The 18,722-nt window shown below is 52.6% G+C and overlaps 1 protein-coding gene across 1 annotated transcript; it reads left to right on the top strand.

Annotated features, from left to right (window-relative positions):
- Nucleotides 1-7,985: 7,985 nt before the first annotated feature.
- FOXC2 (forkhead box C2) lies at nt 7,986-10,848 on the top strand. The gene has a single exon (XM_012465961.3). The coding sequence runs from the start codon at nt 8,493-8,495 to the stop codon at nt 9,996-9,998; it is 1,506 nt and encodes a 501-aa protein (XP_012321384.3). The 5' UTR covers nt 7,986-8,492; the 3' UTR covers nt 9,999-10,848.
- Nucleotides 10,849-18,722: the final 7,874 nt, after the last annotated feature.

Raw genomic sequence — 18,722 nt, 5'->3', positions numbered from 1 at the left:
GAGCAACTCCCTGCCATCTCCTGTATCCAACGCTGTGCGAGACAGAGAGAAGTCAGGGCACTCTTCTGTGCTCCCTTTTGTGGTGAACTTTAAAGATCATAGTTCTTCAAAGCTAGATCCAGTAGCTTTAGTTGTACTTTTAATCTACCTTCAAAGTAATGGCAAAAACCTCAATTACCTTTGCACCAACCAACTTAACAAAACGTAAGATTGTTTAGGAAGCTAATAATTGAAAAGGTATTTCAAGAAATGTTTTCCCTCAAATTAGGGCTTGCCAGATTAAATACAGGTTTCCCAGGTGAACTTCAGACAAGTCGATTTCTTTTTTCATTTTTAGTATAAGCATGTCCCATGCAGTCTGTGGACATTGTTATTTTTGTTTGCTCAAGCTGGCAACCCAGAAAGGCCAAGGAGAGAGGACGCTGCAGCATAAACTTGTTCCTCTCCAAGCTTTCAAGTCCCCCGGTCTGTTGCCACCTTCTCCAAGAAACTCACGCAGCCTCTTCCTTCCCTTTCTGATTCTTCTGGGCCTGCTCAGCCTGGCACCTCCCTCCCTCCCCCTACACCACCCTGTGGCAGGGACAGCACCACGGTAGAGGCTCGAGCCTGCCGCCTGGCTGGTTCAAATCCCGGGCCTGCAGGTCTCGAGCTGTGTGAGGCTGGGGGAGTCACTGAACATCTCTGTGCCTTGCTTTTCAATTGCAGGGTGGGAATAGAAGCACATTGGCATCTGCCTCTCTGTGCTGGGAGCGTGAAGTGCTGAATGTGTGCACAGCCTTGAGAACAGCACCTGGAACGCAGTGAGAGCTCTTTAGGGGCAATGGCCTCAAAGTCTCAGCCTGTCATTGCCTGTGTGCCTGCCACACCATGGGAACCAGAGAGCACTTGACAATGAGGGCCCATTTCCTATGCGGAGTCTGCCTAAAATAAGCGCCGGGAAATGTTTGAAGCAAATCCCGGGGTTGAACCACAAATGGGAGACAAGGCCTGTGTGTTACCGTTGGGGAGGCAGTGAATTGAGGGGGGTGTGTCTCTGAAGCCCCTTTGTTCAATGTCTTATTAAGAGCATGGAGTCCGTGCCAAGAGAGCCATGCACAGGGCAGCCCAGGTCCCTGCCTGCCTTCTCGGTATCGGGTGGGGGTGACGGAAACAACAGACAGAAGAACACAGGAGACCACACCAGGCAGGGTGGCCTGTGCCACTGGGAACAGGAGTGAGGAGAAGCTGGGAGGCAGTGGGAGGGAGGTGAGCACGTGGCTGGGGGAGGCCTCAGGGGTGGGGCATGGGAGTGAAGAACTGGGATGAGGGAGCAGGCCCAGGACAGCAGGCACGAGCGCCCTGTGGTGGGTCCAGGCTGGGCTGGCCATGGAAGGCCCCTGCGTGGATGCGCACAGGCAAAGGTGGGGGCCAGGGTGCGGGAGGATCTTGGCTTTCACCGACTCCTAAAGGTGGACAGCACCCGGTGGCAGTGGTGATCGGATCCCCCGGGGGAGCGCCCTACACTCTTGGCTTTATTCAGTCCTTCCCAGATCCTGCTGGGGTCTCAGTTATGCCGCTGTGGGCCCCAGCCCCAGTCCCAGCAGTTACTGGAGGCACTGGCTGAAGCTCGCTCCAGACTGTGGCTTTTGAGCCTGGCTTATCCCCTGGGGCTCAGAACGCCCATCCTACAGGGCTGCAAATTTGGTGAAAATCAAATTGTCCCCCTCGCCTCTTTCTCACCCTGTCCTTGCCCAAACACCAAAGTCCTGTCTCAGGGCAGCCTGCTTTCCGCAGGCTTTTTCAGTGAGTCCATACCCCACAGGGTCAACCACAGGGGTTCAAGTTAGCGATATGGAAAACTAAAACCCAGCCACATTAAGTTGTGTGGGGTCAGAAGTCATGACCTCAGGCATACACCACTGACTCTATCTAGTAGTTTCCATATAGATTGTGTTTATTCACGTAGAAGTTTTTCTTTTAACTTTAAATCTCCTCTAATTTCCAAGTTTCTAACTCTTAATCTTAAAGAGGCAGCCAAGGAGTGGGTTAAGAGTTCCCAATTTCATCACTTGGCAGCTGCAAGACTTGGTTTAAGTTATTTAAGATCTCAGCTTCATCATCTGCAAAATGATGGTATTAATAGTACCTGCCCTAAAAGAGGAGTAAGTGAGAGGTCGTGGCCAAAATGCTTAGCACCACACGGTACGTACACATCACTTTCCCGCTTCTCTATTATGGAGAGCAGTCTTGGAAACAGTCACACACTCACTCAGTAAGCACCTCTTGTGCACACTTCTTGTGCTGAGGCACTGGGCAGTGCGCTGGGGCTGCAGAGAACAGAGGACAGCTGTTACCCGCCTGGAAGGACAGGATATGAGGCTGCTGAGCAGATGCTGGGGCCCAAGAGAGGTGGATCTTCCTGTCCCCTGGGCTTGTTGGGGACATATGAACAGCTCTAGCCTATGAGCTGTGAATAGAGGTGACACATGCCACTTCCAGGGTGGGAGATTTAATTCCCAGGACTGGATCTCCTTCCTCCCTGCCAAGGTGACAGGAACAGATATGAAGAGAGGTGGTCTTTGAAAACTCAGACTCCTAAGTGACTTTGATGAGCAGAGCCCTCTGCTAGGCTGGGGTTGGCTCAGGATGAAGTCACTGAGACTAGCTTTCTTTAGCAAGAAAATTATATGTATCTTTAATATTATGATTACTTGAGGCTAAGAGTTCTAGGCTCCTGTGAGCCATGAGCCGTGAGCCATTGCACTCCAGCCTGGGCAGCACAGTGAGGTTCTGTCTCAACAACAGTTACAGCAACGAAACCGCACAACATCTGTGATACTGAACGCCTGGCGCCTTTGGTGAATTGTGGCAATGCCTGAATTACAAAACGGATAAGCTCCTCGCAGAACGTATTTAAAAACAAAAACAAAAAACGTAACCACGAATTATTGTGATAAACTCCATGGCTGTTGATGGTAGTTTTCCATAAACTTCCAGAAAAGGAGAGCAGATGCTGGATGAGTTAGGCCCTCACTAAACATTCTGCAAATTCCTTCCATGGAAAGACCTTCCTTTTCTGTCACGTTTCTTTTCAAATTTTCACAGTAAGAAAGGTGTTTTACTCCCATCTTTTTATTTTGAAAAAGTTTAAATTTACAGAATTGCAAGAAGAATACAATAAACACCCAGGCACCGCGGGTTCAACAGCTGTTCTCTTCTGACTACCTTTCCATGGCCTTCTGCCCTCCTCCCATCTGACCCCACCTCGGTTGAATCTACTTCTCCTCCTCCTCCTTCTTCCTCTTCTCCTCCTCCTCCTCCTTCTTCCTCTTCTCCTCCTCCTCCTTCTTCCTCTTCTCCTCCTCCTCTTCCTTCTTCTTCTTCCTCCTCCTTCTCTTCTTTTCGAGACAGGGTCTTGTTCTGTCACCCAGGCAGGAATGCAGTGGTGTGATCATGGCTCACTGCAGCCTCAGCCTCCTGGACCCAAGTAATTCTCTGCCTCAGCCTCCCACATAGCTGGCACTACAGGTGCTCACTACCACACCCAGCTATTTTAAAAATTATTATTATTTATAGAAACAGGGTCTCACCATGTTGACCAGGCTGATCTCGAACCCCTGAGCTCAAGCGATCCTCCCACCTCAGCCTCACAAAGTGCTGGGATTACAGGCATGAGCCAGTATGCCTAGCAGGTTGAATTTTTTAAAGGTTGCAGAGATGATGAATATCGGCCCCAAATATTTTGAACACATACTTTCTAAAAGCAAGGACATGCCCTTACCTGACCATGTATAATTATCACACTCAAGTATCTTACCCTTAATACAAGATTATTATCTTATACACACTCCAGATGCAAATTTCACTATGTATCCTCAAACCTGTCCTTGATTGGGGTTTAAATTTTTCTTCCACCTAAGACTGAGTGTTGCGCTCAGTTGTTGAATGTCTTTAGTCCTTTTAACTGAGAGCGGCTCTCACTACCATCCCCGCTCTTTTTTTTTTTTTTAATGGAGTCTTGCTCTGTCACCCAGGCTGGAGAGCAGTGGCACAATCTCAGCTCACAGCAACCTCTGCCTCCCAGGCTCAAGAGATTCTCCTGCCTCAGCCTCCCAAGCAGTTGGAATTACAGGCACACGCCATCACACACGGCTAATTTTTGTAGTTTTAGTAGAGATGGGGTTTCACCATATTGGTCAGGCTGGTCTTGAACTCCTGACCTCGTGATCCACACACCTCGGCCTCCCGAAGTGCTGGGGTTACAGGCGTGAGCCGCCGCGCCTGGTCACTACCCACCCCCTTTTGTTGTCCTTCACGGCCCTGCCATTTGTTGATGGCGCTGCGCTGCTTTGAATCCCCAGAAAGCTGGCACAGTAAAATGAGCTTAAACTAAGTTTTAGAAAAGACATTTTTTCTTTGGTCCCACAAAAGATAATTTCCAGAAGCCGTATTGCCATGGATTTTTAGGAGATGGCGCTGATTTTGTGTAACCCAAGAACTCTTCAGTTCCCAAGCAGTTTCTGGAAGCTTGGGACTCCTCTGCTACCAAGGCACCTCGTGACCCCAGAAAAGAAATGTTGGAAGGATATTGAAATGAATGAATGGGAAATAGTGAGAGAAGAAACAAAACTCCTTTCACTTGTCCCTTCTTTGGATTCTCTGTTGTGCCTCAAAAGCAGAGTGGCTACAGCCCAGCTTCAAAGTCTTCCTCTTGTTCAGGCCACCCCTCTAAACACACGCCCAGCACAAACAGCTTTCTGATGAACTCCCTGAAGCTCACGCCACACCTCGGGCAGAAAGACACCTGCAGCAGGAAAACATGGACGAGGCAATTTGTTCAACAACTCTGGAGGAAAAGAAAAAATCTAGACTTCTAGCTTCTAGCTATCTAAGCAGCGTAGATTTTATTTGCTGAAAACCTCAGCAAGTTTCCCTAGAGAAAATATCTTGCTCCCCGAGCAGTTTCAGAGACATTTTTGTCTCTCAACAGGTCCTGTTCTTGACACATCGCGAAGCTATGGGATATGTTGTTTTTGATCGACGCGGCGCAGTTTATCTTATTTTCCCTGCATTCACAGACTTTTGAAGGCTCTATTCCTGCCCGTGCAATGCCCAGGCGTATCCACAAGGTGTCAGCACCTTCATGATAAGCAGAGCGGGCCGGGCGGTCTTTTTCCTTTTTTCTGTAGCAGTTCCCCGGTTGGCCACAAGACGGCGCCAACACCCACGGAGTCCGCCCAGCCGCTCCAGGTGCAGCAGCCTCCGGCCGGGAGGAGCGCGGCGCGGCGCGGTGCGGGTGGAGGGCGGCTTCAATACCTTTAGGCTTCACTGCCGCTTATTATTCCAGGAACACGCCGGGCCCTCTGGGACCCGATTCCGCTTTCGGCTCACTGACTTACAAGGTCAAGAAGGGGGAAAATCGGCCAGAAAGTAGCAGCCCCCCATCCCAAATACCCTGGCGGGTTAAAGAAAAGCTCGGAAACACGGTTTTTGCAAAGTCCAGGTGTGTGGAAGGCGTTGTTTTAATAACCTGAACAAACATCTCTCCCGGAGTCCCACTGAGCAGAGAAGAAACCTAATTCCAGGGGCAAAGGGAAATGTCTCTCTCACCTTTTCTGCCTGGATTATACGAATTTCTTTCCTCTCCCCTTTTCATTTCTTCGGGGCAGGGGAGGATGGTTAATTTATTAAGCGACTCCATCCGCCCCCCAGATGACATTGGTTTAAACCTGGACACCCTTGAAAATACAAAGGCAGGCAGCCTCTGCCATTTTGGAATTTGTTTTTTCATAGTCCTTAGCTATTTTAGGTTTTGCTATGATAAAGCTGTTTCTCTCTCGCTCGCTCGCTCTCTTTTTCACACACACACACACACACACACACACACACCCTCGTAAACGCAAAGTAAAAAGCAGAATAAATAATATTCCTTCAGGAAGCCCACAGGCTGAGTGTTTCTTGATCAATAGTTTGCATTTCCAGTAAAATCGTGACACGAACTCAGTGTGCCTGTCATGCGTTGCAGGAAAAGGGCACTTTTTGCTAGAGTCCTTTTTAAAAACAACAACAACAACAAAAAAAAAAAGCTAGACGTGGAAATATCAGAAGCATTAAAAAAATAATAAAGTCATGGTAGCAGTTTAGGGTTGGGGCAGAAAGCTCAAAACATTTGCCTGTGAGCTGAGAACTGGGCAGCTTTATTTTACCTTGTTTCAAAGAAAGAAAGAAAAAAGATCAGGTTAGGAAAAGACCCCAGAATACTCATAAAAACAGTCTTTTAGAAGTGAAATATTCAAGGTAAAGAAACCTGATTTGTAGTCTCCCTTTGACTTTGAATAGATCAGGAAAGAAAGACTATGCACATAGATTTTCGTGTTCTGTTCTTTGATTGGAAATGAGTAGCATGCCCCGATTGCCTTCTAGTCACCTCCCTAAAGCGAGGAGGCCTGGTGGGTTCTCTTAACATCCTTCTGCTGAGAATCTAATACCAGCCGAGGAACAGGCAGGAAGGACAAGGAATCCTGAAATACACATGCTCTCCCTGAAGCCCTCTTCCCTACCCAACCAGACGAGCAACTTCCACAATTCTACCCCGTGTTTAGCCTTTTTTAGGGGGTGTCTCACTCCTTCAGGGGAAGTGGGAAAAGGGGCTCTGATTATTGAGGTGTGAAAGAAATAAATAATCAGTCCACAAATAAACAAACTGTCCGGAATTCCTAGAGGGAAGGAGAGGTCTTTGAAGGAGATCCAGGTCGCTGCGGGTCTGCCTCCCGAATAATACCATCTCCAAGGGGTCTTGAACCGTTTGCGATCAACCCTCGCCCAGTCTCCCCTAGGAGCCCGCTCCCCAACTCACCCTACCCAAACCCAACAAAACAAAAAAGAATAAAATAAAGAAAATCAACTTGGAGACTCCCAAGGGGACTTTGCGAGGAGCAGGAGGCAGGGACAGCGCCCTGGGGTCGGTGTTAGCCGCCGGCGCCGGCTGGGCCAGGGGAAGCTTCCACGCTTGGTGGCCGCGGCGCGCGCCGCTCATTGCGCGCATCTTCGAGCGAAGCCCCCGCGGAAAATAGGCTCGGGTTTCTACTCGCAGGGCCCAGGAACTCGGCTCTGCCTGGCCCCGGCGGGTCGCAGCACTGTCCCGGTCTTCTGGGAGCGCGGGGTCAGCTTGTCAGAGGGAATTTCTATCTGGGAAAAGGGAGAGGCGCTTCGAAGCTGAAGTCGGTGGGCTGCGAGTGTCCACGCGGGAGACAAAAGGGGGAACCTACCTTTCCCCAAACCCCACAAAACTGCTCGCAGTGACGCTGATGATGTATCGACTTCACGGCGAATTCGGAGGATTAAATTGTCAGGAGTTGCTACCTTCCCCTCTATCAACAGCGCGGCCTGGCTCCGGCGGGGGGCGAGGGAAACTCGGTTCCTAGGGTTTGCCTCTAAAACCTTGATAGGTTCTCCTTGGCGACCCCAAGACTGGAAACTCCCTGTTGATGATTAATTATTGGCTTAAATAAGTATAACATCTAGGGGAGGCCTGCCATTCCAGTCCAGCGCGTTTGCTTTGAATCCATTACACCTTGGCCCCCATGATTAGGAAATCTAATTATTCGCTTCATCACTCATTAATAAGAAAAATGTCCCAGGATCATTGCTACTTACAAGGTCTTTGGGGGAGCTATTTTACTCCATTAATTCATTCTATTTTGTATTTCAAACTGATTTTTTTTTTCTTACAGAGGAAAGTGGCTATTTTTTGTTCTGGGCATGTGGGCCCATTCACCAAAATGTGATCATAAAATAAATTTTAATAAGATATAACTCTTTTAAAAAAACTTTTCAAGGGAAGGCGGAGTCGCAGCAGAAGCGCCGGGTCTTAGAGCCGACGGATTCCTGCGCTCCTCGCCATGATTGGTGCCGAATCCCCTCAGCTGCCGGGTGATTGGCCGAAAGTTCCGGGAGGGGGCGTGGCCCTACGAAAGTAAAAACTCGCTTTGAGCAAGAAGACTTTTGAAACTTTTCCCAATCCCTAAAAGGGACTTGGCCTCTTTTTCCGGGCTCGGCCGGGCAGCCGCTGGAACCCCGGCGCGCTGACCCTCGGGGCTGCCGGTCTGCTGGGGGCTTGGAGAGCCTCCTGCGCCCTTCCTCACGCGGGCCGAGGGTCCACCTGGGTCCCCCGGCCGCTGCGTCTCCGCCGGGTCGCGGCCACCCGCCTGCTCGCGCTGCTGCCGCCGGGTCCTGGAGCGAGCGAGGAGCGGGGCCGGCGCTGCGCTCGCCCGGGGCGCGCCCTCCAGGATGCCGATCAGACCGGTCCGCTGAAAGCGCGCGCCCCTGCTCGGCCCGAGCCCCGCCGCCTGCGCCCCCCTTGCCCCGGAGGCTGCCAGGAGCCCAGGGCTGCCCCTCCCGCCCCCCTCCTCTCCCCCTCTGGCTCTCTCGCGCTCTCTCGCTCTCGGGGCCCCCCTCACTCCCCCGGCCGCAGTCCGCGCGCGCGGGCGCCGGCGAGCCGTCTCGGACGCAGCATGCAGGCGCGCTACTCCGTGTCCGACCCCAACGCCCTGGGAGTGGTGCCCTACCTGAGCGAGCAGAATTACTACCGGGCTGCGGGCAGCTACGGCGGCATGGCCAGCCCCATGGGCGTCTACTCGGGCCATCCGGAGCAGTACGGCGCGGGGATGGGCCGCTCCTACGCGCCCTACCACCACCACCAGCCCGCGGCGCCCAAGGACCTGGTGAAGCCGCCCTACAGCTACATCGCGCTCATCACCATGGCCATCCAGAACGCGCCCGAGAAGAAGATCACCCTGAATGGCATCTACCAGTTCATCATGGACCGCTTCCCCTTCTACCGGGAGAACAAGCAGGGCTGGCAGAACAGCATCCGCCACAACCTCTCCCTAAACGAGTGCTTCGTCAAGGTGCCCCGCGACGACAAGAAGCCCGGCAAGGGCAGCTACTGGACGCTGGACCCGGACTCCTATAACATGTTTGAGAACGGAAGCTTCCTGCGGCGCCGGCGGCGCTTCAAAAAGAAGGACGTGTCCAAGGAGAAGGAGGAGCGGGCCCACCTCAAGGAGCCGCCCCCGGCCGCGTCCAAGGGCGCCCCGGCAGCCCCTCACCTCGCGGACGCCGCCAAGGAGGCCGAGAAGAAGGTGGTGATCAAGAGCGAGGCGGCGTCCCCGGCGCTGCCGGTCATCACCAAGGTGGAGACGCTGAGCCCCGAGAGCGCGCTGCAGGGCAGCCCCCGCAGCGCGGCCTCCACGCCCGCAGGTTCCCCCGACGGCTCGCTGCCCGAGCACCACACCGCGGCGCCCAACGGGCTGCCCGGCTTCAGCGTGGAGAACATCATGACCCTGCGAACGTCGCCGCCGGGCGGAGAGCTGAGCCCGGGGGCCGGACGCGCGGGCCTGGTGGTGCCGCCACTGGCGCTGCCCTACGCCGCCGCGCCGCCCGCCGCCTACGGCCAGCCGTGCGCGCAGGGCCTGGAGGCCGGGGCTGCCGGGGGCTACCAGTGCAGCATGCGGGCCATGAGCCTGTACACCGGGGCGGAGCGGCCGGCGCACATGTGCGTCCCGCCCGCCCTGGACGAGGCCCTCTCGGACCACCCGAGCGGCCCCGCTTCGCCCCTGAGCGCCCTCAACCTCGCCGCCGGCCAGGAGGGCGCGCTCGCCGCCACGGGCCACCACCACCAGCACCACGGTCACCACCACCCGCAGGCGCCGCCGCCCCCGCCGGCTCCCCAGCCCCAGCCGACGCCGCAGCCCGGGGCCGCCGCAGCCCAGGCGGCCTCCTGGTATCTCAACCACAGCGGGGACCTGAACCACCTCCCCGGCCACACGTTCGCGGCCCAGCAGCAAACTTTCCCCAACGTGCGGGAGATGTTCAACTCCCACCGCCTGGGGATTGAGAACTCTAGCCTCGCGGAGTCCCAGGTGAGCGGCAATGCCAGCTGTCAGCTGCCCTACAGATCCACGCCGTCCCTCTACCGCCACGCAGCCCCCTACTCCTACGACTGCACGAAATACTGACCTCCCCGGCCGGCTCCGGCTTCGTTTCCCAGCCCCAACCCACCAGACAGTTAAGGCTGCAGAGACGCAAAAAAAAGAAACAAAACGTGTCCACCAACCTTTTTTCAGACCCGGGAGCAGAGAGCGGGCACGCCAGCCCCCAGCCGTCTGTGAAGCGCGCAGGTAACTTTAAATCGCCGCCCTCTTTCTGGGATCCCAGGAAACTCCCTTTAAAGGGACTCAGCCCAACAAAATGAGTATTGGTCTTAAAATCCCCCTCCCCTACCAGGACGGCTGTGCTGTGCTCGACTTGAGCTTTCCAAAGTTAAGTTATGGACCAAATCTCATAGCGACCCCCTACTGACATTCTGTAGAGGTGCCCATGGGTGTATGGGGGGTCTGTACAGATAATGTATGTGCTGTCTGTAATTTTAAATTTCTCCAACCGTGCTGTACAAATGTGTGGATTTGTAATCAGGCTATTTTGTTGTTGTTGTTCAGAGCCATTAATATAATATTTAAAGTTGAGTTCACTGGATAATTTTTCATCTTGCCCAAACATTTCTAACTGCCAAATTGAATTCAAGAAACCGATGTGGGTTTTGCTTCCTGTACAATTCTGAGATATAATTATTTTTCCCCTTGTAGGTCTTTTACAAAACAAGAAAATAATTTATTTTTTGTTGTTGGTGGATAAAGAAGTCAAGTATCTGATACTTTTTATTTACAAAGTACGATGGTATAGTAGGTTCCACCCTGAGTATTCCTAAAAGAAAAAAAAAAACTTAAAAAATCTAACTTCATTATGTTTGTTTTATGTGGTCTTAATTGTTGTACTTACCTTAAAATAAACCCATGTTGTTTTTCTGCCCACAGTTTGGACAGTGTTTGTGTTCTTGCATTTTTAAAAAATGAGGTGTGTTTGCAAACCCACCTGTTTTGATTATTTTTGTTACACAGGTGGGTATACATGTAGACACATAAATACGATCAGAGAATGGGAGTACATGCCTGCTTCTTGTTTAGTGACAGAAAAGTCTTTTTATTTATTTTTAAATCCCAGTCTAGGATTTTTTCTTTTGGAGAGACTGCCCAGTTGGAGAGGGCTGCCTGAAGGACTGGACCATGAGCTTGCCGTAATGCGTTTTGTTAAATGCAGGAAAAACATGCCAGATGTCAAACAAACAGGGCCACTGCATCTCAGTGTCCAGCCGTCCCCAATTTAGTAAGTGAAGGAAGGGAAGAGTAAACATCTCCCGTTTGCTAACTGCAGCCCAGGCTAAGTCGTGCTTTCCCCCGCTTTTCTAAAATTCGAGCTTCTAAGCCTGCTCTAAGGGTTTTCCTGAGAGTTTCAACTGAGCCAATGAAGGTCTGAAGGGGACAGATTTTCTAGCGTTTAATATCCATACCCCCTTAGCGGCCAGATCAGAGGCGAATTTCAGACTTCTTTACTTCTTGGTGTCGTATCTAAATCTGTACCGTCATCGCAGTGAAAAATTTTAAAACCTCATTACCCTTCAAAAATAAGTTATGATGCTTTTAGAGTTCTAAATTCATCAAGTTTGTCAATATGTTAAATAATAGAGATTATTTTTCTTTTCAATGTTAATATCTCATCTTTAACGTTTTTAATAGCAATATAGTTTTCTTGAAATGTAGCTGGGGAAATGGCTCTATTATCTATTTCAATGGCTGAAACCCACAGTTCCTCTGCTGGTCTCTATGTGTGAATTTCAGGACCAAAGCTTCATCAGTTCCCACCCCAGCAGGTGAGCGGTGAGCTGTGCCTTGCCAGTGGTGAAGTTCTTCGTGAGCTTAAGGTTTCAAGAGCTGATGATTTTGCTAAAGGTGATTTTGCTTGATGCCGTGGCGCTGAACATAACCTGGGTGTTGTTCTTGTTGCTTTAAACAAGGCACTTTATCTCTACGCTGTGTTGAAAGAGAATTAGGGGAAGCTTAAACTATGATAATTTTCCCATATGTGCAACACAGACTCTCAATCTGTGGCCCTGGAGGTGGCACACGGTTAAGACGCAGAGGCTGTTTCATTCCTTTTCATAATGTGCGGGTGCCCGGATGCTAGACTTTCATCAGGCCTCAGGCCAGGCGGGCTTTGGTTGAGTGAACAGGAGGAGGAAGTTAAGGAGGTAGGGGTGGGGAGAGACCCTCTCCAAGCTGCAGAATAAGGTGGCCCAAGCTGCTTGCCCGCGTCTACCGAGATGGTTTCATTTTACTTCTGTTCCCTTCATGCTATTTGCCCCAGGAGAAGAGGAGAGGATTCCAGACCCTAAGCGAGCTGGCTTTTTTCCTTCCCTCGATGTTTTAAAGAAGTGTTTCTGAAAGCTCGCCCTCATCATCAGATTTGAAACTATTGGTGTCCTGTTAATGGCAAGGCCTGAGAGACACGGAAAACGAGTGCAGAGGTGTGGCTGAGAGCCCCCAGCCCTGCTGTTGAAACCACGCTGGGCTTTCACACCTTTAGGAAGCCTTTTTAAAGAAGTCCTGCTGTGTGGGGGCTGGAAACCCAAGTGAGTGGCCCTTGTGGAGGTTAGGGAGGGAGTATTTCCATTCCCCAGGAACTTGGGCAACTGCGGGTTGTATTTGGGGCTTTATTCAGGTCTTCGGAGGCAGCAGAGTGGAGAACCAGGCCCTAAATGTGTGTTGGCCTGGGCATTTGGGGACTCATCTGAGGACCCTCTCACTCAAGGCTTCCTCGGTCTGAGTGGACAGGTATAGATGCGGTAAGTGCTAGAAGGCCCGCGGCCCCTTGTGCTGTGAACTGGCTCAGAGCTCTGTGCAGCCCCGCTCTCCGCTCTCCTGCAGTCCAGGCCTCCTGCAGCGCCTGTGTGGACCTCAGGCCTGGGGGCTTAGTGGCCTCTGGGACATCTGTTGCTCTCCCAGCGGAGTGGGAAGATTCTACAGCACATGCTGTGAGCAGCCAATGCTCTCGCCAACAGTTGCGCGTCTTGGCAGCCACCCTGCTTGTCTGCTGCCCACTGTACAAAAATCACGTGCCTAGGGCATTGACTGTTCTTGATCCCCTCAGCCACCACCTTTCCCTATGGCCTTTTGCTCCTTGGGAGGTTCTGGGCCTTTCAAGGAAAGGGGAAAGGAGGTTAGGGACGGAAGGGCCATGCTGTCTGCCGTAGGCTGCAGAGACTGGGCTTGGGGCGACTCTGAGGACCACCCAAATGCGGTTTGCATGAAGTCTTTCTGATCACCCTGTGCCTTCCTGACCCAGTAAGAAGATATCCCAGAGCCAATGGCAAATGAAATGTATGTGCCCGAACACCATGGCAGAGACCTTCCCATTGAATTCACGCTGCGTCCCTGGTGGGTTTTGGCTGAGTGGCCTCTGACTCTAAGCATAGTCCTGTTATGACAGATATGGGCCACTCGGAGACACCCCATGGCCTCTGAGCATCCCGTACATTCTCAGCTCCAGAGGGGCTGCAGCCAGAGTAGCCTCCTCAAATGGGCCTCTGACGCTCCACCCCACATTCACAGCTTTCAGGAAGAGGGACTGCCTGCCTCCTGCCGGCCATGCCCAGGCCTCTCGAAGGCTGGGCATGGGTCTATGGTCGAAAGGCCATCACTGCCGTGGAACAGGTGGCCTATCCCTGAAGATGCAAATCTTGCTGTGACTTTTGTCCAGGAATTGCTGGAGCACTGGGCTAGGAATGAGAAGACCGCATCTCTCTGTGTGAACAAACCTCTTCCCCTCTCTGGCCTTTTTATCTGTAAAATGACCCAGTGGCCAGGGCTGCACTGCACTCTCCTTCTGGGCATGGCCAGGGCTGCTTACGCTGCCGACCCTCCTGCCACCAAGACATGAAGATCAGAAGCCAGAGGCAGAAGAAAACACAGGGTCCTGGGAACTTCTGCGCTTGGCTCATAAATCTTTTGGGGTCTGTCTCCTCCCTTCTACTTGGTGACGGCCTGGGGGTTGCTGCTGGAGCAGGGAGAGGCTTGTGAACAGAGCTCCCGCTCACTGGTGAAAATGAACCCTGTGTGCTTGTGAGGGTCTCCTCACTCCTCCTCCCCACCCCCATCCAGAAAAGGGGGGAGGGGTGTTGGGCGCAAGGTTGACTGATGGGAATTTATTGTTAACTGAAAACTTGATCTTGGTGTAGGTGGAGACACCAAGAAAAGACACCCATGGAAGGGTGGCAGAGTCCTGTGCCTTGAGAAGGTGCGGGTCTCTGAGCCTGTGGCTGGCACTTTGGGAATGTGTGCTTGCCCGGGTCTCTGTCTGACTCTCTCAGTGGGATGAAGGTGGGCGAGGACAGACCTGAGGTTTTATGCCTTAGGTGCCAGGAGGCTGAGGCTGCCTGGGGGTCTTTGTTCCAGGTGAGTGGGACTGGCCGGGTCAGAGCCTCCGAAGAGCCCGCCCCTCGCCTCCCAGTGGGCGCCTTCTTCCATCACATATTTGAAATGCTTTCCCAAACTTTGAGACGCGTTCACTGCCTGCCTCTTGCATGGCCTCAGCTCGCCAAGGCGTTTGAAATGTTTGCTTTTTGACATAGGCATGTAAGGAAGTGGGTGGATGGTTTCAGGGGAGGCTGGAAGGCTGGCAGCCGTCGTCAGGGACAGCCATTAGGTCTAAGAAGACACCACCCAACTGTAATTTGTGCCAGGCTTTCTCTTCCCTTTTCAACCTTCCTGCTGTAGAACAAAAGCGGAGGGCTGGGATTGTCAGCCCTGTGGTGTTGTGGGTGTGTGAAGAGGGAAAGGGGCTGGTTGGTAAAGCTGCTGGCATACCCGACCCATTTAGGGGATGGAGTTGGGAGGCTTTTACCCACTTCATGCCCTGAGATGCAGCTTCATGCTCTGGAACCTCAGTTGTTGCCCACCCAGGCTTCCAGATCATGGAGACGCTGAGCTTTGCCAGTCTCAGCCTGGTGGCCCTTCTGTCCTAGGTCCTCTGGCCCTAGGTCTCCATCTGTCTGTGTTATTTTCATAGGTGACCTCCCCAGTGGAGTCCCTCTCTCTAAGTCTGAATCCATGTGCACCCCCTTAGGCCCTTACAAAGGATTCAGGTGACATCAGACAGATCACCTTGAGCTCTCTGGGGCAGCCTCTCAGCTGAAAGAAAAAAATAGGCTTGAGAGGATTATCTCCAGGATTCATGAACCTCACACAGGTTGGCAAGGTGCTTCTATAGTGCCCTGTTCATAGTAAACACTCATGACCAGCCATTAAGGTTTACCTGGAGCACAGAAGAGAAAAAGAGAGGAACTTTTGGTCTGAATGACATGCTTTTGTCACACCATGCTGTATAGCCCCAGCAGGGAAAGCCACTGTGTCTGGGACGATGCCACTCACCTTTAATTCTGCCAGGCTTTCCTTCCTTTTTCAACCTTCCTGCTCTGCAGGGAAAGCAGAGGGTTGGGCTTGTCAAAAACCCAGTGAGTGCATGTGTCCCAACTGCCTCCGTTTACAGCCTTTCCGTCATTTCTGGGAGCAAGGTGTGCTATAAATAAGTGGATCATTTGGGAAATCCCACCCTGCCTTTTGGATCTCTTGCATTCGCTGACTCAGACCGCCATTACCTTCATGCCCGGCTCACTGCCCCCCAGGAGAAGGGAGGCCCCAGGCCCTGCTCCCCCAGCTCTGGAACTCTTCCACTCTTTTCAAAGTGGGAGGGGAGGGAAGGAGGAAGAGGTCTTCTGGGTTTTGGTGGGAGGTAAGCAGGGACTCTGTGATTTTCTACTTAGAGTGTCCCAAGTCTCCCAGCTCCAGGGGCGCTGCACAGCCTCTTTGCTAGAGGGGCCCTCTCCCACTGTCTACCCCAGACATTCTCTGCCTCTGAGCCCTTCTGGATATCTGAGCATGTCAGACCCCAGAGCACCCACTTTTGGAGTACAATCACATGGGCTGTGATCCCTGTGCCTCCATTTCCTGTTTTCAGGGTCTTGGGGTGTTCTATGCCGAGCCTCAGTTTCATCGTCTGTCAAATGGGTGAATCTGCCACCCCTGCCTTTCACAGACGTTGTAAGGGTTGGCAAGAGAACTTCCACTGGGTCCTGAGTGTCCACAGCTGCTGCTGTTATGAGATGATTGGTTTTGTCTTTTGGAGCACTTCCTCGTGGGACACCCGAGGTGGGTTAACTTACAGGGCTTCAGTTTCCTGGTTTGCAAAATGAGGACGACAAAGGTTTCTATTTCTTAGGGCTGCTGTGAGGACGAAAGGCCTCAATACATTTTAGTTATTAATATTATTATCATCTTTGTCTCCAATGTTTTTAGGTTGTCAGTAGGGTGACAGGCTAGGTCCTTCATCTTTTCACCCGGGCTCTTCTCCAACTTGCTGCACGTGGTTGAATCATATGTATGTATGTAACACACACACACATTATATATATATGTTAACTGTCTTGGAAAAGTGATGCAGATATTTGGAAAGGTGACACAGATTAATGTTAACTCTGGTTTCTACTTTTTACTTTCAGTGGGGAAGGTTGAGTGGATGGCTTGGGGGGCAGTGGGAGGAGCTCTTGTCTCTCACCCCTCAGCCTTTTTATCTGAGGCCGTTTTTATCATCAGTGACTGGACTCCCATCTGCCTTCCTGAGTAGCACACATGTGCTTTGTCCCAGGACTGGGAGCGGGGCTGTCTGCCCTCATCTCACGGGGAACCCCTTTTCTGCTCGAGCCTCAGAGTTGGAAACTCCAGTGCTTCCGGAGCGTCCGAGCAGGCCAGACATCAGGCTTTTCCTGCAGGCTGGGAGGTGAGCGCTCACCAAGTGACTTCTCAGATGACGAACTTGCCTGGATCTGAGGCTTATGAATCTGCAGGGAACGTTCAGGGTCCCTCATCTGGCTCTCTGGGACACTGGTTCTAGAGGCCCAGCCGGCCGTCTCCCAGGCTCCGCTGCCCTCCGCAGGGCCTGCGCTCCGTCCTCAGGCAACAGAGCTTCCGCACGAGGGCGCATCCGCTCTCGGACGCCGAGGGCTACAGCGTGCACTCCCCGGAAATATGGAAATTGCCCCAGCGCGGGGTTCCTTCCTACACAGGCCCCTCCTAGGCTCAGGTTACAAATTCATCAGTCACCAGGGAGCCTGGGATTCAAACCCGCGGCGAGCCGGGCTGGGGCGCAATGCCGGAGTTCTACAGCTGAAACCTCCCAGAGACTTTGCACACTTCTGCAAACGCGCGGGGCTGGGTGTGCGTCTCCAAACCACGGCCAGGATGTGGGCATTTGTGTTTTTTTGCTGTTTTGTTTTTTGCTTTCTCTCTCTCTCTCTTTCTCCCCCCATCTCTCTCTCTTTCTCTTTTTCTACTTTACTATCGGTGCGCCGCCCACCAGCCGCGGGAGTCTCCGCCCGCGTCCCGCCCATTACCAAATCGGGCAGTGTTTATTATTGTACAAATTCAAGCTCAGATTTGCCTTAGAGTTTAGAAGACGCGCCGGGACGGCGGGCGTTTCGGTAGAGGCAGGGATGCGCGTGCTGGTGTTCGGGTGCCGCGCGGGGAGCTCCAGGAGGGGCTGTGGGGTACGAAGGTGGGGAAGGGGTTGCATAGCGACACCGGTTTATCTCTTGGTCTGGGTTTGTTGGATCGAGAGCCAAGGCTGGAAACCGAACTGGATCCAAACTTGAGCTTACTGGAGGCGATCGGCCCCGAAGGGGTTGGGTGACCCCAGAGGCTGTGGGGCCCGCGGGTTGCAAAGGCGGGGGCATTGAGGTTTCTTCACCCCAAGTTTGAAAGGGGTGCGCGGGTGACAGCGAGTAGTCACGAAAGGACAACGCCCCGCCCCCCTACTGGCAAAAGTCCGCCTCCAGGATCTAGGCGGGCCCGGCCGGGCTGCCCACGGGCCCCACGTTAGAGGAGCTGGGCCGCAGAGAGGGCCGGGGTGCCCAAGGGACTGGCCTGTCGCTCCCACAGGCAATGCCGATACCCAGACCGGTTTTTCCACCCGTACTGAGACTTCCTTTTTGGTATTTTAAATTTACCTGTTCCCCTGCGGTCTCCTTATTCCATGGGTCGGGTAGCCGGGACCCCCAAACACAAGGGTTATTTCTGGTTTTCTCATTTTGAAGTGGGATGCCCGCCACGTTTCTGTGTTCAGAGGCTATCTGGGCACTCATATCCCCAACCGAGTCCACAGCCGGGTGTGGCAGCGACAGACACTCCCCCACCCCTGTCCTCTCCTCCTTCCTGGCTCACCGGCACTGGGCCATTTCTACACCCACCTGCCATCTTCACCCTTCCCTCCTCTCTTTGGCATGCTCACGCGATTTACTCAATGAGACGCCAGTTACCCCGAGTGTGTGTGTGTGTGTGTGAGAGAGAGAGACAGAGAGAGAAAGTGTGTGTGTTTGTGTGTTTTAATATTCAGGGGGAGATCATAAACAGGAATTAGTCACACTAGGTACCCTCTACCCCTGCCCTAATAGGTGGAGTGGGAAAGAGAAGCCTCCTTCGAAATCAGCATGATTCAGGATTTTTTATTCAAACAGTGATGTGGGAAATTGTAAAATGGGATGGGGGTGGGGGCCTGCATACACCCTAGGGTGGGTGGATGCGGGGAGAGCAACCAGGCTTCCCAAATGCCTAATGTAATCACGGGCCAGCTGCATGCACTTGTAAAGTTGTTATAACCCCCTCCTTGTTATAAACAGGAAAGCCCAGAATATAAAGCTGGAGACCCACATTCACAAATACCAGGCCTCCCGCGCCAGCTGCCACGGCCTCCTTTTATGGTGTTCCTCCCTTGCAACCCTGGCCCCATCAGGAGGACCT

This window comes from Aotus nancymaae, unplaced genomic scaffold, assembly GCF_030222135.1.
Source record: "Aotus nancymaae isolate 86718 unplaced genomic scaffold, 86718_ANA_hifiasm-v0.15.2.pri h1tg000095l, whole genome shotgun sequence".
Taxonomy (NCBI): Eukaryota; Metazoa; Chordata; class Mammalia; order Primates; family Aotidae; genus Aotus; species Aotus nancymaae.
This window is presented reverse-complemented; position numbering and strand designations above follow the sequence as displayed.

Bases quoted from the DNA above. Each gene is read 5' to 3' on its own strand.
- FOXC2 (XM_012465961.3), top strand. From the start codon at position 8,493: ATGCAGGCGCGCTACTCCGTGTCCGACCCCAACGCCCTGGGAGTGGTG.